This window comes from Plectropomus leopardus, chromosome 14 (genome assembly GCF_026936395.1).
Source record: "Plectropomus leopardus strain MGB_pleo_1.0 chromosome 14, ASM2693639v1, whole genome shotgun sequence".
Taxonomy (NCBI): domain Eukaryota; kingdom Metazoa; phylum Chordata; class Actinopteri; order Perciformes; family Serranidae; genus Plectropomus; species Plectropomus leopardus.
Window position 1 is genome coordinate 27,087,529 of NC_142189.1, and position 23,175 is coordinate 27,110,703.

At 39.2% G+C, this 23,175-nt stretch overlaps 2 protein-coding genes and 1 non-coding gene across 4 annotated transcripts in view; 1 reads left to right on the forward strand and 2 right to left on the reverse strand.

The window, feature by feature from the left end:
• Window positions 1–15,716, forward strand: part of trappc12 (trafficking protein particle complex subunit 12) — a 46,189-nt gene extending 30,473 nt beyond the window's left edge. For both annotated transcript variants that reach the window (XM_042500384.2, XM_088087968.1), the window contains exons 6-12: window positions 3,504–3,616; window positions 3,908–3,980; window positions 5,231–5,304; window positions 8,831–8,929; window positions 10,132–10,235; window positions 11,807–11,894; window positions 13,652–15,716. In XM_042500384.2, the coding sequence (XP_042356318.1) occupies window positions 3,504–3,616; window positions 3,908–3,980; window positions 5,231–5,304; window positions 8,831–8,929; window positions 10,132–10,235; window positions 11,807–11,894; window positions 13,652–13,894 (794 nt within the window). In that variant the 3' untranslated portion in view covers window positions 13,895–15,716. The remainder of the gene's footprint in view (window positions 1–3,503; window positions 3,617–3,907; window positions 3,981–5,230; window positions 5,305–8,830; window positions 8,930–10,131; window positions 10,236–11,806; window positions 11,895–13,651) is intronic.
• Window positions 15,717–15,750: 34 nt separating this feature from the next.
• On the reverse strand, window positions 15,751–19,889 carry adi1 (acireductone dioxygenase 1). The gene is made up of 4 exons (XM_042500385.2): window positions 19,685–19,889; window positions 18,820–18,939; window positions 17,953–18,132; window positions 15,751–16,635 (listed from the first exon to the last, which is right to left on the reverse strand). The coding sequence occupies exons 1-4, from the start codon at window positions 19,805–19,807 to the stop codon at window positions 16,519–16,521; spliced, it is 540 nt and encodes a 179-aa protein (XP_042356319.1). The 5' UTR covers window positions 19,808–19,889; the 3' UTR covers window positions 15,751–16,518.
• Window positions 19,890–21,219: 1,330 nt separating this feature from the next.
• On the reverse strand, window positions 21,220–21,301 carry trnas-gcu (transfer RNA serine (anticodon GCU)). Its single transcript has one exon. It is a non-coding gene; the product is annotated as a tRNA-Ser (tRNA).
• Window positions 21,302–23,175: the final 1,874 nt, after the last annotated feature.

Sequence of the window (23,175 nt, forward strand, 5' to 3'; positions counted from 1 at the left end):
TTACCCACGTTTTTTAGGATACACAAGCACACCACCACTGTCCTATTAAATATTCAAAGGAAAGTTTCTGCCAGGAGCTTGATATTAGACTGTATCGTCGAGAAGCTCCAACAACGCTACTTGTCTCCAGCAGTTCTTTGGTTTTGTTTTTCCTCTTTTTACACTGCATGAATTGCTCTCTAATGTATTCCCATTACTTTGGATCTGCTTCGCCCCTCGGGCTACCACAGTGAAGGCAGTAGTGGAGACACAGCTGCACGCACACACACACACGCACCGCACACACACCCGTACAAAAACTTTCCATTGCTCAATTTAAACGCTTTGTGCCCTGCTAGGTGCTTGCAGACAAACTGGCACGAGTTGTGTAGCCTGGCATCAGGAGTCGAACATTTCTCCGGCCCAACGCCCGCATCGACTATCTATTACCCATGATCGCACTCTTTGAACGCCTTAAGTCACGGCTGCCCATGTATCACTCTCGGAAAAATTAGGATCGACTTGGCTCTCGAGAAGGAATCAATGTTTGTCAGTTATTACTTTGTTTGCCAAATGAAAAGTTGAGTCCAATTTGGACTCCAAAATATTAAGACCTGAATGCCACTTGCCTGACAAGTAGCATTCATTCATGTCCTTTTTCAGGCTGTGTCTTGATACTTTACTTTCTGTCTGATTCCTTTCATGTTTTAATCAATAAATGGGAGAGAGATGCATCAGTCTTCTCACAGGTTGAATAAAATGAACTTGTGGTCAAATGCTAACCTTCCCAGCTGCTTTGAAAAGAGTTCCTGATTTTTTTTTTTCTCTCGGCTGAATGAAAAAGTCTTAGCCTCAGCGTTTGTGCTCCAAAAAACAGTCAACTGGTTTAATATCAGCCCGACAAAGGGATGAAGATAAATACTCAGCTGGGACATTTACTAGTTTCTTTTTCTTTTCTTTTTTTTTTTACAGTTGGTAACCCACATTTCTTTTTACTGAGTTCACTTTTTTAAAACTCTCACACAGTTCACTTTACCAACATGCAGCTTAGCACAAGGCTGACGATTAAGCAATTTTTTTTAAATAATATTTTTTTTCTTACTACAATCAACAAGATTACCAGAATTAACAATTATTGTGCCACATTCTGATCTTCGATTATGCTCTCATTTTGTCTTGTGATATAAATCCAGTGCACCCCTTTCCTTTACAGCGGTGCACTCAGCGCTGCCAGCTTAGGACTTTCTTGCACGTTTCACCGATCATCCAAATCACACCTTATGTCCCCTACACATAAACAAGTTATAAACAAGATGTGCACCCACTCTTCAATATATTACTTTATAGAGCCTCTTTTAGTCAAAAAGTTAGCCAAGTGAAATTTAACTGGCAAAGGACACAGAAGTATCTTTTGGGGGTCTTAATTCTGGACAGGAAAATTTGGTGTTGAGTTGAGATAAATAATAAAAGCTGTAAATGAAAACAAGCAGAAGGTTCTCTGAGTTATATGCAGTAATTGTAAATGAACAAAAACAGTGCCAGCTGAGGATTCTGTACATGTTAACACTTAGGCCTCTCTCTTCTGCCTAAAGTGTAACACCCAGGCTCCTCACTATTTTTTTTCTGTTCCTTTTTTTTATTATTATTTTTATTTTTTTAACAGTAGTAGTAATCTTTACACCCACCATAAAAGACTGCTAAAATAATTATGATAGTTCAAAAGAATGCAAAAATAACCATAATGGTTAATCGATATAAACAAAGAACCCACACATTCATGACTCACAATATATAATATATAATAATATTAACAGTGCTGGCAGATATGACGGCAGTTACATGGGTTCCTCCTGAGACACTGTCTGCATATCTGCCAAAATAAAAAAAAAAACAGACAGATAACTGTTTCACTTTTCACAATGTGAAGGTATTCTAGGTAAGTGTATCACTTGATATTTAGTACCAGCACTCACATTTTACAAGATATTTATATTAAATCTGCACTCACTTGCCAGCAGGGGGCGACTCCCCCGGTTGCAGAAACAAATTCAATTGTATGCAAGTCTATAAGAAAATGACCTTACTTCTTACTTGATTTTTGACCTATGTAGACATTTTTTTGATAAGCTTATAGTCTCAATCGCTAGTTTCAATTCTTCTCCAACACACACTTTATTTATGTAATTATGGTCCCATTTAGAGTAAAAAAGACAACAAAGCAGGATATGGAAAAGTCCTTTAATTTGCGTTTTTCAAAAAATCCACATTCATGTGATAAGATTGTGAGAATGATCCTCGTGTACACAGATTCTCAAAAACAATCAAACAGTGAAGTGTGCATGCCAGGCCAGTAACTGGCAGTGTAATTTTTTAATGACACACAATAGAAGAACACAACGTTTATGCGTGAAGTGCAGCCAGGACGTCAATGTTCTTTCAGGATCTGCACATTACCAGTTTATGTGCTGACAGAAGGGTTGCATTTTCAAAGATAACACTGTGGAACCTGGTTTCAAAAGTTTGCGTTTTCAGGCCCCCAAAAGGCCGTTGTTGTGTGAACAAAAGGCTAAACGGCAACAAAAGTTTACCGTTTCATGCAAGAACCATTGCTATGTAAACAGCCCTTGAGACAGTGCCATCTGGTGACTTCAATAATTACATTAGTTTTCAGGGTCTGTACAATGTTGTGGTTTCATGATTTGTTTTTCATCTCAGTTGCAAATAATTAATTTTAACAGACGCAGTAAAGGTATTAATGTCTTAATTTCAAGACAATAAAACTTGCTGACATCCAAGAGAGACGGACTATAGAATCAAACCAAGAGAGACGGCGCTGTCCAGTCAGCATGATGATAAAGCATCGTAACAGAGGGCAGTAATAGAGACTCTGGGGTAAATTGGGTAAATGAGTGTGCATTCTGTACTGCAGATGGGTTAGACAGACAGCACAAGCAGATAGACTCGAGAGATAGAAATTCAGATCCGCAGATTCGCAGAAGCAGCAGCCAAAGATGGACCAGCGAGCTAAGCTTCAGGTCTGATGACAATATCAAAGAGACCCTGATCAAAGCCTGGGAACTCACCTGAATATAGGCTCTTCCTCAGGGATACGTGTGCCTTTCTGTGTGTGTGTGCGTGTGTGTCAGACAGTGTGAATGATGTAGAGGCAGAGAGAGACAGAGGGATGAGGCAGAAAGATGAGTGATGGAGCTGTGCAGCACACACACAGAGAGAGATGAGAGGGTTTAATAAGCAGCCATACGTAGCTCAATGCCATCTGTAGGTTCCTGCCTCCAGGGCTGTGTGCTGTCTGTGTGTGGGTGGATGGGTTTATATTCTCATCTCGCGCTCTGTGCCTTTCTGTCTCTCTCCGCCTTCCTTCTCTTCCTTTCTCTCTCCTGCTTTGTCCTCAACCCACCCTGTTTCTTATTTTCCCCCATTTTCCCCTCACTCCCTCTCTCCCTCTGTCTCCTGTTTTCTTCTTGTCTTCCTTCCCTCTCCCTCCCTCCCTCCCTCCTGTCCAGGCTCCATGGTGCCGTTCTCCATGCGGCTGCTGCATGCCGAGCTTCCCCAGTACCTGGCCAAGCCCCAGGAGGCTCTGGACCGCCTGCACAATCTCAAAACCGTCTGCCTTGCTGTTAGTACACACACACACACACACACACACACACACACACACACACACACAAACAAACACAGCCTCTGGATGAACATAAATATATGCACACTCTGTAGTATTCACACAATAAAACTACACACCCACAGAAAAGCACATACAAATCCTTAAGCCCACCTGTGTAAACAGCCAAATATGGTTGGATTTTAGAGTTATTGAATATGCAGATTCACATACAGACACATTAAAAGCCTTCAGCGCTGGCAGCGAAGCAAATTCCCCCTCTGAAGTTTCAATTCCCCCCGTTAACAGATTCTGGAGAACTTGGAGAAAGGCTTGGCTGAGGATGGCAGCATGATCACCCTAACACAGGAGAACAGGCAAGGTACGCGCACACACACACACACACACACACACACACACACACACACACACACACACACACACACACACACACACACACACACACAGACACTTGGCTACAGACCTGGCCCCAGTCCCAGACTGCATCACACTGTGGGAGGAGAGTGAGGTCATGGGCCCCGGTGGGTAATACACACACACACACACACACACACACACACACACTGAGTCAGAGGCACACCTGGCGCAGGACTGCAGCATACCACGGCCACACATCCACTTTCAAGCACACAAACACACCAATGCGGCGCTCTAAAAAGTGTTTAGCACCTCACTGCTTCGGGTACTCGCGCTGAATATCAAATGGTCTCTTCAGCCCTTCACGCCAAGCGGATCAATACAGATCAATCCTATCCAATCCACTCACATCTGCACAAGTGTGCTGGGGAAATAGGCACCTTCGTTTGAAATTCGCCAGTTTTTCGGGAGACACGCCTCCACGACATGCGACCTGATGTAAAAAGACCTTCTTTTCTGTCAGACTTTCTCAACCTGGTGATACGTCTTCATGCAGCATTCTCTGTTTCTCATGTTTGCTTGTGACCACTAATTTAGCAACTTTTCCAAAGGCTGTCAGTTTTTTTTAAGCGACTACAAGCCATTTAATCAGCTAATTCAACGCAATAAACAACAACAAGCCACTTGGTGAAGTTGAGCTAAATGTACCAAGACACTTGCTTATAATTGGGAAAATTGGCAGGGTGACGCATATGTATGTGCGAGGGTGCGCCGGCTCCGGCAGTTTCTCTCCCCCCGTCTAAAAGCAGTGTAATAGCTGTGCCCTCTGTCTCTCCTCTCTCTACCCACGCAGACAGTCGACAGTCAAGTCAATAACGCAGGGCCTTGCCTTCACACATCAGACCCCTACTGAGTGATTAGCTCTTCTCCCCAACACACACACACACACACACACACAGACACACACGTGTGCAGCGATGAATACTAATAGGCTTGCACACTAACTCTTCCACAGGGCGCACTGTCTGAGGGAAAATAGGGAAGCGGAGTGTGCCGCAGTGTCTTCCTCACCACCTCGCCTTAAAATAAACCCTGGTGTGGAGGGGGAGGAGGGGAAGGTTTAATTAGACGGATGGGAGGGCTGCATGGAAATGTGGGGTTAGAGGGATGCCCAAAAAAAAGCAGGTGAAAACAGGAAGTCACCATTTAAGAAATAAACCCTTTGTCTGTTGATTGTCTTCTCTCCATTTTTAGCGTCTCTCAAGCTGTGGAGGTCTCGCCTCAGCCGGGTCATGTACTCCATGGCCAACTGTCTACTGCTGATGAAGGTATGTGTGTGTGTGTATGTGTGTTTGTCAGCTCCAGCTTGTGTGTCGCGGTGCGTTGGAGTGAATGCGTCCCCATGTGCGTGTCTGTGCGTCTGCCTGGATGTGTGTCTGCGGGAGCGTTTCCGTGTGTGAGACTCAGAGATCTCTGATGCCAGGCTGGTGGAGGATTCACAGTGAAATCCCCCCAGACTGACCACTAATTGGATTCTTGGTCAGTAAGAGAGAGAAGGAGAGAGAGAAAGAGAAAGAGAAAGAGAAAGAGAGAGAGAGAGAGAGAGAGAGGGGTTGGGGTGTAGATGGGGTCCAACTTGGAGAGAACCACAGTGCCATCTACTGGATTTAACAGTATTTTCGATTGCACTGGTTCAATTTCAGTTTCATTATATCTTGATAGATAGATTTATTTACTCACCTTATTTATATATTGACTTATTTTTATATCCCAGGAGAAAAATGTACACATCACTGCAGCAGTATACAAACAAAACCACACAAGTGCAAAAGAATCAAACATCAGAACACAAGTTCCACTATAAGAGTTGTGGGTTTTATTGGTGAATTGCAGATTGCAAGCAGCTAAAACTTCTCCGGCCTTGAATTCCGTCTGTCTTCATTGCTCAGGAGGCTTTTACTGTGAGCCGAATTATTCACTTTTCATCTCAGATAAACAAACCTGGTGATTAAATCCATTAAAAACACTGCATAAAGCCATTTCATGTTACAGATCAGTGTTACTGTGACACTGTTTGGCATCTCAGAGACGAGTGGCTCGCCTATTACGTGCTACTGTGTGCTCACCTTTTTCTGATCCATACGTTCAGGAGGTTTTTACCTGTAGCTGAATTATTCATAACGATCTCTTCCTCTTCAGAGCAAACAGAGCCGGGGATTTAAACAGGTAACACTGAATGACACAGTTTCATGTTCAGTTCACTGGAAGTTGTATTATCCACAGAGGTCCCCTCCTCTGCAAAACAAACAGCCTCAGTGTTTTAAGTCACTAGAAACACTGAATGAAGCAGTTTTACGTTACAAACCGATGGAACTCCGGTGCTGCTTATTCCAGATGGGCTTCTTACTATGGTGGCTAATGCAAAAATGCAAAAATGTGAATAGCCCTGCGATCTCCATGAATGAGGATCAGCTCCCTAGAAAGATATAAACATCTGACTCTAAAATAACAAAAACACAATAATTCTTATTTTCAGGTCATTATACACGTAAGAAAACATATTGCATTATATTCCATTTTGACTGGACCTTTAATTACTATTTGTTACTAATTAAATAAAAACACGTTTCGTTCTATTTCTTTTCCGTTGCCACTGTTTTTTTTTTTCATTACTGTATGGCACAAAAAATTAAATGCCTGATTCTTGAAACATGCTTGGCTTGTGTCCACAGTTCCATCAGTGTGAGCAAAAGCTGTGCAAACCTTTAATATGATTTTGCACTCAAACAGTGTTAAAGGTGCAGTGTGTAGGCTTTAGGGGCATCTAGTGGCAGAAATCGTGTGTAATATTCATATCTATGTTTTCATTAGTTTATAATCACCTGAAACTAAGAATTTTTGTGTTTTCATTACCTCAGCATTAGTCATTTATATCCACATACGGTGCCGGTCCTCTTCCACAGAGTCCGTCTTGTTGTCTCTACAGTAGCCCAGAATGGACAAACCAAACACTGGCTTTAGACAGGGCCATTCAAATTTTTGTGTTGGACACAGTAGTTCTCCTACACATGGCAAATGGGAGAAGTTTCAGTTCTGCAACCTCACCACGTACCAATAAATCCTACACATTGGACCTTTAACACATTGCTATATTGGAACTCTGAAAAACCATTAAGGTAGGCGTAATGGTAGACATATCATATGGGTGAATAATTGGGCTGAAAAAATGCCATTTTGAGATGTCAGCATGATGCCTGCACTCCCAAAGTCAATAATAAAACATTTCTGCAGACACATCTCAGTGTCCCCTACCAATTATCTTTTTGGGGGGCATCCCCCAGCATATCAGGGATGGACCCCTAGCCCCGCCCAACTGATGAGGAATTATTGATTGAATTCATTCGCATTTTTAAGAAAGAATAGATATCTAGTTATTAAGAAATAACTTGACATTTTATGTTGAAATAGGGTCCATTAATCATGAATAGTTAAATTATTGCATTTCTCAATGTTGTGTTATTTTCTTGTAAACAAACAGCAAATAGCGACAATGCAGATATTATATAAATGTTCATTCAGCAATGTTGTGTCTCATTTGTTATTATTATTGATATAATTCATAACAATAAGAACAACATGATATCTTCATTATATATCGACCACTGGCTGACTTCTCTCTAAATATTAGCATCAGCCACCGAAAAACTGATATTGGTCAACCGCTACTTCACTGTACTGGAGCACAGTTCAAGCAAGTTTCAGTAATCTGCTGATTTATTTTTACATTGTGTGGAAATTAATGGAAACCTGTTTTATAAAGGAAAAAAAACAACTTTAAAGAAATCAGAAAATCTACTAGAAATACTCAGCCATAATACTGTGTACATTTTTAGTTAAATGATGAGGCTTGGGGTTTTTTTTGTTTGTTTGTTTGTTTTTTTTGTTGTTTTTTGCTTTTTATCGACAGCAAATCCCATCAGAAGATAAACCAACAATGTGCTAATCTGTCTCTCAATACTTTTCGTTTGTTAAATAAGACTTAAGACTTTAAGCAAATGTTACTCAAACAGGAGGAAATGCAAGTGACTTTTTTCAGCAGTGAATCAATCCACATTTTGTGTCCTAGTAAGTACTTGGAAGCAGCAGGGCTGTTTTGTGCAACTGAGCCAAAATAGTGTGCGCGTGTATGTGTGTGTTCATGGTAATAAAGGAACATGTCACCTAGGGCAACAGTGTGGCTCATTGATGTGTTTTTAATAGTTTTGGAACAACAGTGGCGCTCTATGGCACAGAGGAGTAAGATATATCAGGGTTTGTATACACTGCAGTAGGATCAATCGATTTTTTTCTTTTGTTTGCTGTGTGAGTCTAGTTTTATTAGAAGTTTTGGACGCTGAAAACCGAGCCGGGGCATTCTTTAAAAAAAATAATAAATAAACTGTACTGTAATGCACGTGTACAGTACACACTTTTTGTACATTGTCCCAGCCCAGTAAACACACTCTGCCTACACACACACACACACACACACACACACACACACACACCTCACTGACCTCTCTCCGTCGCCCCACTCAGCAGTCCAGTCACCATGTGAGCGATGTGTAGCAGTGCAGCGTGGAGGTGGGAAGAGGGTCACATCGCCCTGCTAATACTCCATATGTTTGATTAATGCCCTCTCTCTCTCCACGCCTCAACTCTGCTCTTCTTTACCTCGCTCGCCCTCCACCTGTCTCTACCTCCAACTGTTTACCTCATTTTACCCGACCGGCTTCTAACTTCTGTTTTTTACTTCCCTTGCCCTCCAACTCTTCTCTTATTCTTCTTCTTAATCTCTCTTGCTTTATCTTTCAGGACTATGTCCTGGCTGTGGAGACCTATCACTCCATCATCCAGTATGAACCCCAGCAGAGAGTGCAGCTGCTCAGTGGCATAGGACGCATCTTCTTACAGGTCTGCATAATAGCGTACACATTAGTAAACCCTTACCAGTGTCCCGTATTTCTGCAAAAATGTGACATAAATGTGACTAGATCTTTATTCAAGTCCTGAAACTAGATAATGTTAAACAAATAAAACAAAAGTGTGCTCTTAAATTAATTCATGTAACAAATGTTTTTGAAGGAAAAGTATGCAAAGTTATCAGGATTTTTGGCATTAGCTGTTTAAATTAATGGGGTGATGTTTGGGTGTACCCATGTCGTCAAAGTCTGATTTTCACCACACAGGTTTGTGGCAGTGTGCCAAGAGAGATCAGACAAAAAGTTGTTGACAGTTGCCAGGCTCATAAAGGTTACAAAACCATAGCTAAAGAATTTGGCCTTCACACACGCACTGTCAGGCAGATAGTTCATAAATGGAGATAATACAACACCATTGTTACTCTCACAGTAGTGGTCATCCAATAACAGTCACTCCAAGGGGAAGGCGTGTAATATTTTAGGTTACAAAGAGCCCCAAGGTAACATCTAAGGATCTAGAGGCCGCGCTTGCATTGGCTAATGTCAGTGTTCAACACTGAACAAGAATGGCGTGTAAGATAGGATAGCAAGGAGAAAGCAAATACTTTCCACATTCCTGCCTATCTCAAGTTTGCTAAAGACCACATGGATTGACCAGAAAGCTATTGAAAGAATGATGTCTGGACGGATGAGTCCAAAGAAGAACTTTCTGGATTAAATGAGAAGTTAGTCAAGTCAAGTAACGGCTTCATTTACTGCCAAAATGCAGCAAGGTTAATTAGTGTAAATATCCTAAATATAGCATACACTTAAAGTTATATTGGGGTTTTTTTTAGGTGGCCAATTACTTATTATTATATCACATCATGTCATTGTATCATTATCAGCACTTCAACCTACATGATTGTTCAGTATTGTCTATACTGAAAATGAACAGGACTTTTACTTCTGGAAACCTGGATGCTGAAAATAACTCCTCCCACTTCAGTCCTCCTTTATGTTGTACTATTATCAGATATAAATTTGTTTTGTCATCATATTCCCTGCTGTAATGTCCCTGTATGTATTCTTTGCTGATGCAATAAGTCAGTATCCCCTCAGGGATCATGAAATCTAAGCTAATATATTTGTGCTTGCCCCACTTTACAGTATACACACACAGATCAGTGGTTAATGCGCTTTGTTCTTGGCCAGATCGGAGACGTTAAAACGGCAGAGAGGTACTTCCAGGATGTGGAGGAAGCCTGCCAGATGACAGGGAGCCAGCCCAGTCACACCACATGCGTGCTGATGAACAGGTACCCGTGTGTCATGCATTTGGCACCTCCATGCTGCATGTGTGTGTGTGCTTTATGCTGCTTGGAATAATTTTCGCTCTGTGGTAGAGGCGCTTCCTTCAGGGCTTTTTGCAGGTTCGTGCTTCCTCCTGGCGTGTGATTAAGCACAGGAGGTCACACCTGTGTAGCGCTGGCCTGAGGAGATGTAGAGTATTAGCCAGCCTGTCTCACTCACACTGGGTGTATTGATGCTCTCTTCACAAAGGCGGGTGATTATTCCGTCATGCGGTCATATTTTTCATAGCAATATGCTGTTTTTACTTTGACCCCCATAGAAACGTGAAAAATGTGAAAAATAAAAATATGAGCAAACAGTACTTCTTAACCTTGTCCTCTAAAAGCAAAGAAATATATGAGAAATTTGCAAAACTCATCTTGTTCTCCACACCCTTAAAGTTGAAGGCAACATCCAATTGATTCCTATCTGGGACAAAACTCCAAACAATACAATATGCTGAAATCTCAGCAGTATCGAAAGTTCTATTTTATTTTTCCTGAAGGCCATAGATGATGGAAATCCATCACATAGCATCTGCTTTAAGCCAGAATGCATAGATACGTATGTAGATACATACATAACTCATTTGTAGTTGCAATTTATAAAAAGATTGTGAGGCTGAGTGCGTGCAACCCACAATAGCGGTTCTCTGTGAAATGTGAACAGTTATGCTGCTGGTATACAGAAAAAATGAACAGTAAACCCCAAATCAAAAGTAGATATTTTCCTCAAACCTGTAGTGCCATTTATCAGTCTAGGTTGTTTTGGTATGAGCTGCGTTATTATTTTCACCTTTGGCCTCATCATAAATTCTGTAAATACAATCTGCCCACTGTAAAAAGTATTGAAATCAACTTCCAAACCATGATTAAGTGACCAACTTGACATTTTAAACTTACATGTTTTCTTTAAGATATCCAACCAAGTGAGCTTGACTTCAGTGGCAGCTGTGGATCATAAAGTGCATCTATATATCCCACTAAAACTACCATGACTGCTTTAAAGGCCTCCCAGGTTTAGCTGCATAATTCTCTGTCTTTGGAGCAGCTTACAGTGCATCTCCAGATGACGTCATAAGTCAGTCTCTGCTCTTCACCTGAAAGAGGACTACAAATAAAGCCTAATATGTGGAATATTCTATAGATATTTTATTTTTTATTTCAATGTAGCTGTTACATCCAGATTATTACCCGTGTTACGTTTACACTGTGTGTTTTGACGTCGGACTGGTTTTCCTAACTAAGACCAGGTTCCAAAATCTGGTGTAAAACCTGAAACCAGAGGAGTGAAGGCTGTTACGGCAGCAGATGAACGCCCCTGGTTTTGAAATGACATGCTCAACTATTACATATAATAGAAATATGTTTGCTTGTCCACATAATGGCCATATATTTGCTTTGTTCCACAGCTTCCAGTAGGACTGAGACGGGGCACAAGACAAGCATGATTGAAACAAATAGAAATTTCTTTATTAAATATAATATTGTTTGTAAATGTAAAGACTGTGTGTATTTGTTTTTGGGGTTTTTTCCAGGGCCTTTGTCTTCCTCAGCCAGAACAACTACGCTGAAGCACACGCATCCTTCACTGATGTCTTGAAAATTGACCCGAAAAACCCTGTTGTAAGTACTACCATATCCACTATAAAAAACATGTTTATTGCTGTACAAACGCTGTAAAGCACCACAATAATGAAATTCTGTAAAATAAAATAAAATAAAATAAAAAAGAAAAATATGGCTAATGCCATGCATTGTGGCATCTCATCAGAAATTAGAAACACAATTAGCCTATTGTGACTATTTAAGAACATTACATTTCAGCATGTAGGAGAACTACTGTGTCCATGTTATTTTAGCCTCCTCAGTCTACTAAAGAGGAAAAGCTATGCTGACAAACTCAAGATTTGCTTTGATTTATCTGAATATGTAAAAATGAAAATAGGGAAATGATTATTCAAACAAGCAAACAGACAAAAAAGTAATATTTACATACAATGAAAAACATAAAGCAAAAGAAATGGTCAGACGTGAATATGGTGAATATGGTCAGACACAAAATAAATTTGAAGAAACCAAATAAATAAACAGTAACCCCTGTAACCACCTGGTGATTGTTAAACTACCTCTTCATCCCTGTACTTTGTGAAAATCATGTTTTTTATACATTATTTTAAACTGGTGTATGTTTGGACATTGTTCTGCATTAAAACTGTTTCATAGCTTCACTTCACAGATTGACATACAAAAACTTTTCCTGATGGTACGAAACACTGTATGTTTTTAAATTAAATTTTCCTCTGTCCCGCCCACAACGAAGGGTGATGAATTTTTTCCCCTTCGATGTGGGCGGGACTTAATTGCGCTCTGTCTCCGTTCTAAGATTATTGCTAGATGAGGTTAACAAAACATCCATCATATTGTAATTTCATTGCTGCTCCTTAAAGAAAGAGTTCAACATTTTTGAAAAAACACTTGTTTGCTTTCATTGAGAGTGAGACGAGAAGACGATATTGATTTCGGTTCTGTGTGTTAAGCACAGATCAGGGGCCAAATATATTAATGTTTGCCTCTTCCCACACATTAAGGGGTATTTATAAAAGCAGAATGTGCACATCTCACGCATACATCAGAACAGGTGTACACACAGTTTGTTTGAAATAGAGAGTAAGGCCTTGTTTGCTTTTAGTTCTTTGCCGAGTTCACTGATTGAGTTATTTTTGTAGTCTGCACAGCGTTCCGAGAAATTTCAATCCAAAGCACATTTATTACATTTATTTTAAATTTATGGGAGAGCAATTTCACCATCCTTTTATCCTGTGTTTGAGCCATCATTTCCTTGTCAGTGATATTTTAATTTTATCCTGAATTGTGAAGCAATCTGTTTCCATATGAGTACATTGAATAATGATGATTGAGATATCACCATAATGATGGATCACATACAATGAATCAGTGGTATGGGCGCTATAAATAACCACAGCCATGATGACAGCTGTTCTGGCACCGTTGGAGAACCTTGCAACACAATCTGTGAAATTCACTTCTTTTTTGCTGTTCTTTTCACTGACAGGTCTAATGAGCAGTGGAGAGGCCCAACTATCAATTTGCTTTAAAACTTTATTTTTAAAGGTGTCACTACATGTGTTAATGGCAAACTATAGGACTAAAATAGCGATGAGATCTGATGATGATTGAGTTAAAAAAAAACCCGAATGCGATGTACTTGTAGCGTCATAAATCCGACCAAAAAAATACGTATAAACAATATTTCTATCTTTGTGCATACACAGTTTTGAATCTAGTTTTATCTGCCCCCTGAAAGAAGTTCACATTCAAAATCTTGTGTCCCATTCTCTCCCCCTTCTGTAAATTCTCAGGCCAACAACAACGCAGCGGTGTGCTTGCTCTATCTTGGACGTCTGAAGGAGTCCCTGGGCCAGCTGGAGGGCCTGGTGCAGCAGGACCCTGCACTCTACCTCCACGAAAGCGTCCTCTTCAACCTGACCACTATGTACGAGCTGGAGTCGTCTCGCAGCACCCAGAAGAAGCAGGCTCTGCTGGAGGCCGTGGCCTGCCGAGAGGGGGACAGCTTCAACACACAGTGTCTCAAACTGGTCTAAGAGGCAAGTATATGAACTGGGAGGGGACACACACTATTGCATTCTCTTTCAGTGTGGCAGGGAGTAAAACACAGAGAGTAGAGTCCTTAGAGGAGTAGAAAGCTCCAGCTCCTATGAGAGTGTGGTGACAGAAAAGTGAATGTTTAGTGCTTAGTTTGGTTTCCCAAAAGCAGGTTGATATAACATCTTTCAGAACTGGTTTTATAATTATAAATGCATTTGGGAAGCCCAGGTACACATTTTCTTTCACATCAGCCTGCACAGGGCGCAGCACTCCTATCCTTTTAAAGGGCGACCCAGTAATGATTCACACATTTACTTACAGCAACAGAAACCGTGGTGGACTGACATTCTGGAAAGGGAATAGCCCTACAAAAAAATCCTGCGTGCACAGAAGTTGATGTTCATTTTATTTTACAGATTAAAGGAATAGTTTGACATTTTGGGAAGTTTTGCATATTTACTTTCATGCTGTGAGTTAGATAAGAACATTGATACCACTCTGTAATGTAAATATCAAGCTTTAGGGAATGTTCTGATAATGCCATTGTGATACAGAAATGCCTTCAAAATCTGATCAACGGGAAGTTATGTCTACATGAATATTTTTGAAAGGATGTATATTTTGTAGGGAGTTTATGCTTTAGTTTGCTCCTCTTCCTTTTCACTTGAAAATATTGCATTCGTTGAATTTGAATCGCAGTGAAAAGAAACTGTTTTTGGTAACAGGTCATTCAACAGCTTTACTTGCTGTTAAAGACTTGCAGTCTTTATGCTAACTTAAGCTAACCAGTGATTCGTTTTTACTTAGCATGAAGCTGCAGGCAGGAGACAGTTACCTTATTTAGCTAAGCATAAAGACTGCAAACAGGGGAGAACAGTTAGCCTTGTTTTGTCCAAACTGATTTTTTTAACCTTTGGAAAGCCAATATTTAACATGCAGACATTGAACTTAAAATAAAAATATTAGCAGGAGCTAGCTTAGCTTAAAGACTGAAAAGAGGGGGAAACGGCTAGCCTGGTTCTGTCTGAAGGTAACAAAATCCGCCTACCATCATGTCTAAATCTCACTAATTAACATGTTTTGCAGATTTTGTACACCTTTGGAGAGCCATGCTACCTGATGTCCCCTGCTTCCAGTCTTTATGCTTAGTTAAGTTAATCAGCTGCTAACTGTAGCTTAACATTAAACATACAGACACGAAAGCGGGATCAGTCTTCAAAACTAAATCTCTGTAAGGATGCAAATAGAAGTATTTCCCAAAATGTCAAACTATTCCTCTAAATATTTTATCAAAGAAATTCGAGTCACACCACCACAAAGGAATCATAAAATTCAGCATTGTGTGATTAGAAGAGAGACCTCAAATTGCACTTCAAACCGGCAGCGGTTTTAAGGGAGTTGCAGGCTCATAATGCGAGTCTTGACAGGGGCATTATCCTGAGCTTCAGTGTGCTTAAAGACTAATAAACTACCACAGAGGTCCACAGCAGACACCTGTAATACTGGATTAACAGTTAAAAACCACTCAATTTCATCTGCCAGGTTTATTAACTCATGCGGTGAAAACAGACAAGCCCTTCAGATTGCATCATATCCTGTTCACTGAACAAAACTGTAAAATATTAGGAATCCAAAATTGTACATATCAAAGAAGCTGTTTTTTCTGTTTAAATGATTATATCAACATTGACTGTCTGGTTAAATCTTTTATTGATTTGTCCTATTTGACCTTTAATTATTACTGTTTACATATTGTATTGATCATATTTATGTATATTGAAATTTGTTTTATCCTTAATAAAACTTATTTTAAATCAACTCCATCTTTAATGGGAAAAAACAAAGCACAGACTTAAAATAGCAGCAGCTTTATTTTCCATGTAACAGAGGATGCATATGAGTATATCAGAGTTGCTAAACCTCATTAGCACAGAATATGATGTCAGAAAATGTGTGTAGTAGTTGCATATTTCGACATGCTGCTGAGGGTAAGTCTGATAGCACCTAACACCTAACACAAATGATTAAAGAGAATAAGGCACTACAGATTGTGCTGTGGTTACACAAGTTGTCACACCCTAATCACTTTTTGCTCCATTACGAGTCAAAATACTTAATTCAAACTCTTACTTAAGTTAAAGTACATATGAATTTTTCTGAAGTATCAAAATTCAAAGTACTCACGCAGAATGGCCCCTTTAAAGATGAGCTGGTTGATGTGATGCTAATTTTAAATACTTTATATGTTGTCGGGTATTTTATGACAATACACAAAGTTTTATTGTCTGATCATATTCGACAGTCTGTAGAATAAATGTGACTGATTTAACTAAAGTGTAAAAGAGGATGAAATGGAAAGACTTGTATTTTGGAGTAAATGTAATTACTGAAATTTCACCTGAGATTGTCTACATGTAGTTTAAAACATTTCATTCACCACTAAAAAGCATCTTAGTGCATTATATGCTGCTTTGCTACAGGACGTCTGTAGAAATCCACAATACTTTTTTATTAAAGTTCTACCTTTAACACTAGTCTATTGCATTTACAGAATCACATTAGAGGTCCTGAATCTAGTGGAAGCAGTGGTTGTATGGAATCACGCAGCTCTCTCTCTCTCTCAGGATCCCTGCAGAGAAGCCATGTACTTCCTGCGGATGTCAAAGTCATCAGCAGGTCGGTTGTAAGCTTTCCACACTGGCTCCCCCACAAACAGCCTCATGGCTTTTGTGTAGTTCTGCAGAGACAAACACAGTAATCAGATCAGTCTGAATATGCCTGGATAAAGGAATTTCTTCTTCCCTTTGTTGCAAAGAGTTCAGCATTTTCATTATTTGGTCCTACACAGCAGTAAAAACAGCTTGTTAGCTTTCCTTACAGAAACCAGTTTAATTCAACAGAAAGCTGATAAATAAGCAGCTGTTAAAGGAGCTCAATATGATATTCAGAGCATACAAATAGCTCCCTTTATACTACATACTGTATATATATATACCACCTTCTCATCATGAAGAAGAAACAATGACAACAATGTTGACAGAGTCAACAGTTTTAACTAGGGAGATGAGAAGGTGGGTGCTATTCTTCTGCGATGACGCTGTCCCGTCATCAGTGGTAACCGTCGTTTGAGCACAGTGCAGAGTGACTGTGATTAGCTAGCCAGTGGGATACACACTTAGACTCACATGCACTAAACTGAACACACAGTACACATGGCCACCAACACAAAATACAGCGCAGCTACAGAGGGAAAAAAAAGGTAATCCAAGCTCCTCTGTATTTTGTTTTGGTGGCCATGTCCAAAACAAAATACAGAGGAGCTTGTATTTTGACAGTACACATATGCACAGTGTCTTCATTCTCTGCTCAGTACGCCATTACTTCACTTTATCTTTACATCGCAAATCGTGGTTTCATTACTATACTAATGCTCTGGATGTCATATAGAGCTCCTTTAAGTACTTTCAGTGAGAAAAGGAATTCAGGTTTTTAGACTAACAGCCTCAAGAAAACAAACAACAGACTTTAGGTGGCAGTGTCAACGTAAACTTACTGTAAGTGCAAAAACAAACAGCCTCACATGCCAGCGGCAACAGACAAGACAATGCTAACAGCAGTTAGTTACTGCTATAGGTGAGATGTGTTACCTGCATCACTTTGAGGAAGTATTAATGCATAAAGTATGCATTTGGTGCATTCTTTGAATATGTAAATGATAATTATTTTTCAGATTTTTGGTAACATAAATACTATCTGACAGTGCACATCTGCACACTTTGTGTTTGCATTGCTGTATGGAAGCTCCAGGCGGGCTTAGCTCTCAATATTTGCAGAGTGTTATTCAAATATACGTTTCCGCATCAACAACCCGACTTCTCCTCAGGGGTCATTTATTTCATCACATCTAATCCAGTGTTCTCAGGTGCATTGTTAACACTGTCAAAGCTGAACATCTACACCTCCCAAGACAACCAAAAAGCACTTAACTACTTCCATGTATATCAAAGCATGTGGCTTCAAACCAAGGACAATTACAGTTGTGTGTGCTACGTACAGTCTCGTCCAGGGTGAAGCGGTGGTAGATGCCGGCCGGCAGGGTGATCAAGTCCCCCTTACTCATGGCAATCCGGATCCATCGATCGTCCTTTCCCCTCACGTCAAAGTAAGCCTGGCCGTCCAGGATGTATCGGACCTCATCATCCAAGTGCAGGTGCTCCTCAAAGAATGTCTTCAGCTGAGAGGACACACACATAAGACAGAGGTTTGAGTTATGGGGGTTTCTTCGTTGAATTATAAAACTTTACAACCAGTTCAAGTGCTAGCTGTCCTGATGTGTCATTGTCTTCAGCACGGACTGAGAATGATGGTCGTATAAATGTCATAAACCACTGCGGATCATTATTCTGATCTCTGACAGGTTATAAAATCTTCTAATGCAGTGAGGACACTTCACTTTGAGGAGTCTTCTCTGACAGTGTGACAGTTTCTCAGACTAAAAAACATCATTATTCAAAGATATTTCCGGATTTAACCCTCTGAAACCTGGACTGACCTGTTCTGCAAAGTGCAAGAAATAAGTAGATTTGGAAATGTGTTTTTTAAAAAGCTAAGAAATAAGATTAAAAAAACTCAATTTATAATTGAAATAATTACATATTTTAAATTATTTTACAAAATTATTATTATTTAAGCACTTCTCTTGGTCATTTCCTTGTTTGTCTGTTTGGTTTTCTGTTTGCCTTTTCCCCCCTAATTTTTAGATAATTGTTTAAATTAAAAGTAAAATAAATTGCAAATTTTTGGGACATTTCTTCTGAGTTTGCTAACTGCCTACTCTGGGTTTTGAAAGAATCAAACCAATTTGCTCAGGTTTCAAATGGTTAAAATGTACAGCTGTTACCATGCACGGTGCTTTAGTTACCTTTTCCTCGTAGTTTGGTAGTTTGTCCTTGTGAATGCAGATAATGTCCATATAGGAGTAGCCTTGGTCTTTACGGATCTTCTCCAGCTCTGAGTCAGTTTCATAAATGTCAGCATTCAGCTGCAAAAACAGGACAACAGATGTGGGCAGTTAACAAACTTATCTGCAAAATAATAATAATAAATTTCATTTATAGAGCGCTTTTCAAAAAACTCAAACACTTTACAGATGTCAAAAAGGATCACAAAATAGAATACATAAAAATACATAATAAAGTACACACAACAAATGTATTATTATTATTATTATTATTATTATTATGAGAACTGCTTTACACAGCAAATCCAATGCTAGCAGTTAGCCTGTTTGGTCATCTCCTGTAATGATAATACATGTGGTAGTTCTATTTCTAATTTATATGCTGGATTTATGCATTGTGTGGAAGCATAAGGCACATAAATGTATATTTTTACGCACTTAAACACTTAGCACAACATACACATTTATGATTTAAACTATTTACAGACATACTAGTGCTAACTGTTTTATTATTATTAATATTACCATTATTATTATCATTATTATTATTATTATTAGCATTCTTTACGGCCACTAAAACCTCTACAACAAACATGTCGGTTTGTCTGCTGCGGTTAGTGTGTAAGTTGCCGGGGGCCACAATTGTTACCTAACCTAACCACAGTTGTTTACAGAAGTTCGGCGTTTATTATTAAAGAACATTTAAAACACAAACTTTGACATTAGCGAGTTACTCTGGGTTAAATAAAAAAGACTGTTAGCCGCCTGACAGCTAGCCTGTCGTGTGTTTAGTTAGTAGCAGCAGCTATTACGGCTGTGACTTTACCTTCCAGTGATACACGCCGATCTCTTTTAGCTCCTCCATGGAAACGGGCTCGTTCGGGTTCCGTCTGTGCGGCTTCCTCTGGTCCTCATCAGAGTCGTCCATGTACCAGGCCTCTAGACCCATGCTGCAGAGAGCTGCTGGACTTTTTCACAGCTGGACTCTGGAGGAAATCTCGCAGAAATTCCTGCCGTCCAGCGCCGTTACATGTCACATGAGCTCATCGTCACTTCCTGTTTACAATGGTGACGCACTTTGCTTTCACCTTAATTTATGTTATATTATATACGTTATGACCAAAAAAATGTAAGACTACCACGAATACTCCTGCTAACTTATTTTGGTACTATAGATTTGGAAATATTAAGTGGAAGTTTGTCTGGAATTTGAAAAATAAATATTGTGTCTCCAACAAAAATATTATACTATATTTGATATTATATTAATGTTATTATGAATGGCTGTGTGTATAAAATTACTTTTGGATAGATCTTAAATATTTCTTTCAGACATTGATTGGTTCATTTATATGATTATAAAAAAGACTTTAAATATAAGAATGATATTGATTGAAAACAATAGATTCTTTTTCTGTAAAGTTGTTTAAATTATTTATTTATAGCTTATTTATTATTATTATTATTATTATTATTATTCACTTTTGTGTTGTTTTTTGTTTGTTTTGTCTTTTATTTCGTTTGCTTTGTTTAATTTAATAACATTCTTTCTTCCTTTTTTTTTAAGGTAATTTTATGGATTGATCCTTTTAGAATGAAGCTTAAAAAAACCACCAGGCAGGGGGTCTGCAAACAGGCTGCATATTAATGCAATATTATAGAATATAGACTTAACATTGGGATGCACAAACTAAAAACACGCACAGCCATCTAATATGATAGTTGTACTTTGAAGGTTTCCACCGGAAGTATAGTGCTTGTCTTTAGGTCTGGGGGATTTGACAACGTGAGTAAATACTGCCCTCCAGTATTTACAGTGAGAAAGTATTGCTCGTTAAGAAAGTAGGAACAATTCAAATAATAACGTTGTTGTCATATTATTATATCGTATTAGCCTACATTATTGCTATTACAACTACTTATATTACTATTACTAATAATAATGATATTAATATGTGTTGATTCCAAGGTTTACAGTTTCTATTTATTTTTCATATTTGGAATAGAGAGAGCGTAATGTCTCGTACTTTTATTTTGAAGGTTGCAACCGAAAACCTCTAATGTGTTGTTTCTATCTTGCAGGTTTTCACCGCTGGAGTTAATTTGTAACGTTTCATATTTCATTTATGTTCATGACCTGGTATGGTGTTTGGGAAAGAAATTGTAAAACAGAAACATTGTTCTTGTGGATGGATTCATGACAGCTGTTGGTCTTTTGTTGTGTGTGTGTGTGTGTGTGTGCGTGCGTGCGTGTAAACACTGGTGAGGTCGATGGGCCGTTACGTGTTATGTTTGCGTCAAGTTTACCGTAACTTTTCTATGCAAGCAGAGGAAGGGCGTGGCGTGAAAACAGGAAGCCGCCGACGAGGATGGGATTCGAACCCACGCGTGCAGAGCACAATGGATTAGCAGTCCATCGCCTTAACCACTCGGCCACCTCGTCTGAAAATGTAAGTGCATGAGCACGCAAAATGACGGCATACACCCGTGTTATAACAGTGATTAATTAGGGGTTTTTTGGGTCCAATTGACATGCCGACACACGCTGCTGCTCCTCCTCCCGTCATGTCTGCACAACAGGTCTCAGGTGTACGCCCAAATCCACCCCCACACCTCATTAAAACGCAGTACAAGACCTGCTAAAGATACTAGCACAAAGAAAACCAGCTAAACGCCTGGCTAATCACAAAACACGGAGGACTACTACATGTAAATAAACAGTTAACGTGTTTACTAACTGAGGAGCAGCAAGACGCGGTCACACAGCCTGCAGTACATACATCTGTCCACCAGGGGGAGCCAGACACCAACACATCCAATTAACTTTTAGTTCCTTTTTATTATGTTCTTTCAGTAGAAAAACACACATGCATTTGTATGTTTACGTGACTAAAGAAATGTATGTTTTTCCTTAGCCTCTAAAATGTACTACACATCAAAAATTAGGGCCGACTACACATAAAACAGGACAAAAACAAGAGACAAGGACAAAAGGAATACAACAGGTAGAGAGTTTATACGAGTATATATTCTACATTGATAGGCCTTATGTGTGCCAAATAGCATTATGTATTACATTATTGTGCATTTTGGGTACCATACACTATACAGTATTTGTGTATGTATATAATGTTTTAAATTATTAAGAAAAAGGGTTACGTACCTTAACAAAGGGCCTCAATGATTACATGTAAATATCTTATCATCTTATGTTGTAGTCTTTCATGTTTTTTTGGTCCATCTGTTTCTTCACTGATGTGTCTCCTTTTCCAGTGTTGAAACACTATCCCACATCCAGTAATAACTGCTATTCAGCACCAGGAGATCATTTGGGCATTTAGACCATTACAATTTGGGAATATGCCTTAAAGGCAAAGCATTGGTCCCTGTACTGGTGAATAAGTCATCACTGTATTTATGTAGGAGAAAATCTTGCATGAGGCATGATTAAAAGCATGTGTAAGACAGTGCCACAAGTTGCATCACACTTCCAACACAAGTTTTCAGTCCAAGTCATTTCACTTCAGGTCCAACTAGTTCTATTGATCATTTTATAATTAATTAGATTTGTCTGCATTTCCCTGGACACTTGATCCAATGATTTGATCCCATGTTTTGCCTGTTATCTCCTCTCTTACTGTATGTCCCTCTCCCAGCATTCCTCAAGACCTTCAAATTTGGGTGAGTGAAACTCCCTTTTATGTTAATAACACATGTTTTCTTTTTAAAGTGCCATATTTGTTCTTTATCTACACCTGCATCTCGCTTCTAGACATGATGGGTTATTTTCTAAAGCACACCCAGATACAAGTCCACAGGTGTTAAGCGCTTCTAAAAATAAATCAGGAGTATGTATATGATATATATTTAAAGAAATTATATTGTAAGTAATTAGTAAGTAGTAGTAAAGACATTGTGTGCAAATTCACTTCACCTGGACTATTTTCTCCTACGAAGGTGTGCATGAGCCTCCACATTCTCATAGTGTATATTTTTTCCTTAAATTTTCAAATGACACAAGTTTATCTCCCTCAATAAAGCACCAATGTAAACAATTCCCAATTTCAACTATCTAGCCAAGAATTAAAATATATATCTCAATGGATGTATTATGTCATAGTGAGATTTTTTGCATAAGTGTGATTTGAGCCCTTTGATCTTGTGCAAAAATCTCTTGTGTTACCCGTGAAAAGGTGAGGATTTGGATTAATATTAGGAATATCGTCATGGGCTTGAGTACAAAAGCCAGAAGTAGAATGAGCTATGTTAAGCAGCGGATAATGGATTATTTAAGTGGGTCTTACTCTAGCTTCTGAT

Coding starts and splice junctions, on each gene's coding strand:
- adi1 (XM_042500385.2), bottom strand. CDS start 19,807: ATGGGTCTAGAGGCCTGGTACATGGACGACTCTGATGAGGACCAGAGG. Junction 18,940..19,684: donor TCGGCGTGTATCACTGGAAG/GTAAAGTCACAG, acceptor CTGTTTTTGCAG/CTGAATGCTGACATTTATGA. Junction 16,636..17,952: donor GCTTCACCCTGGACGAGACT/GTACGTAGCACA, acceptor TTGTCTCTGCAG/AACTACACAAAAGCCATGAG.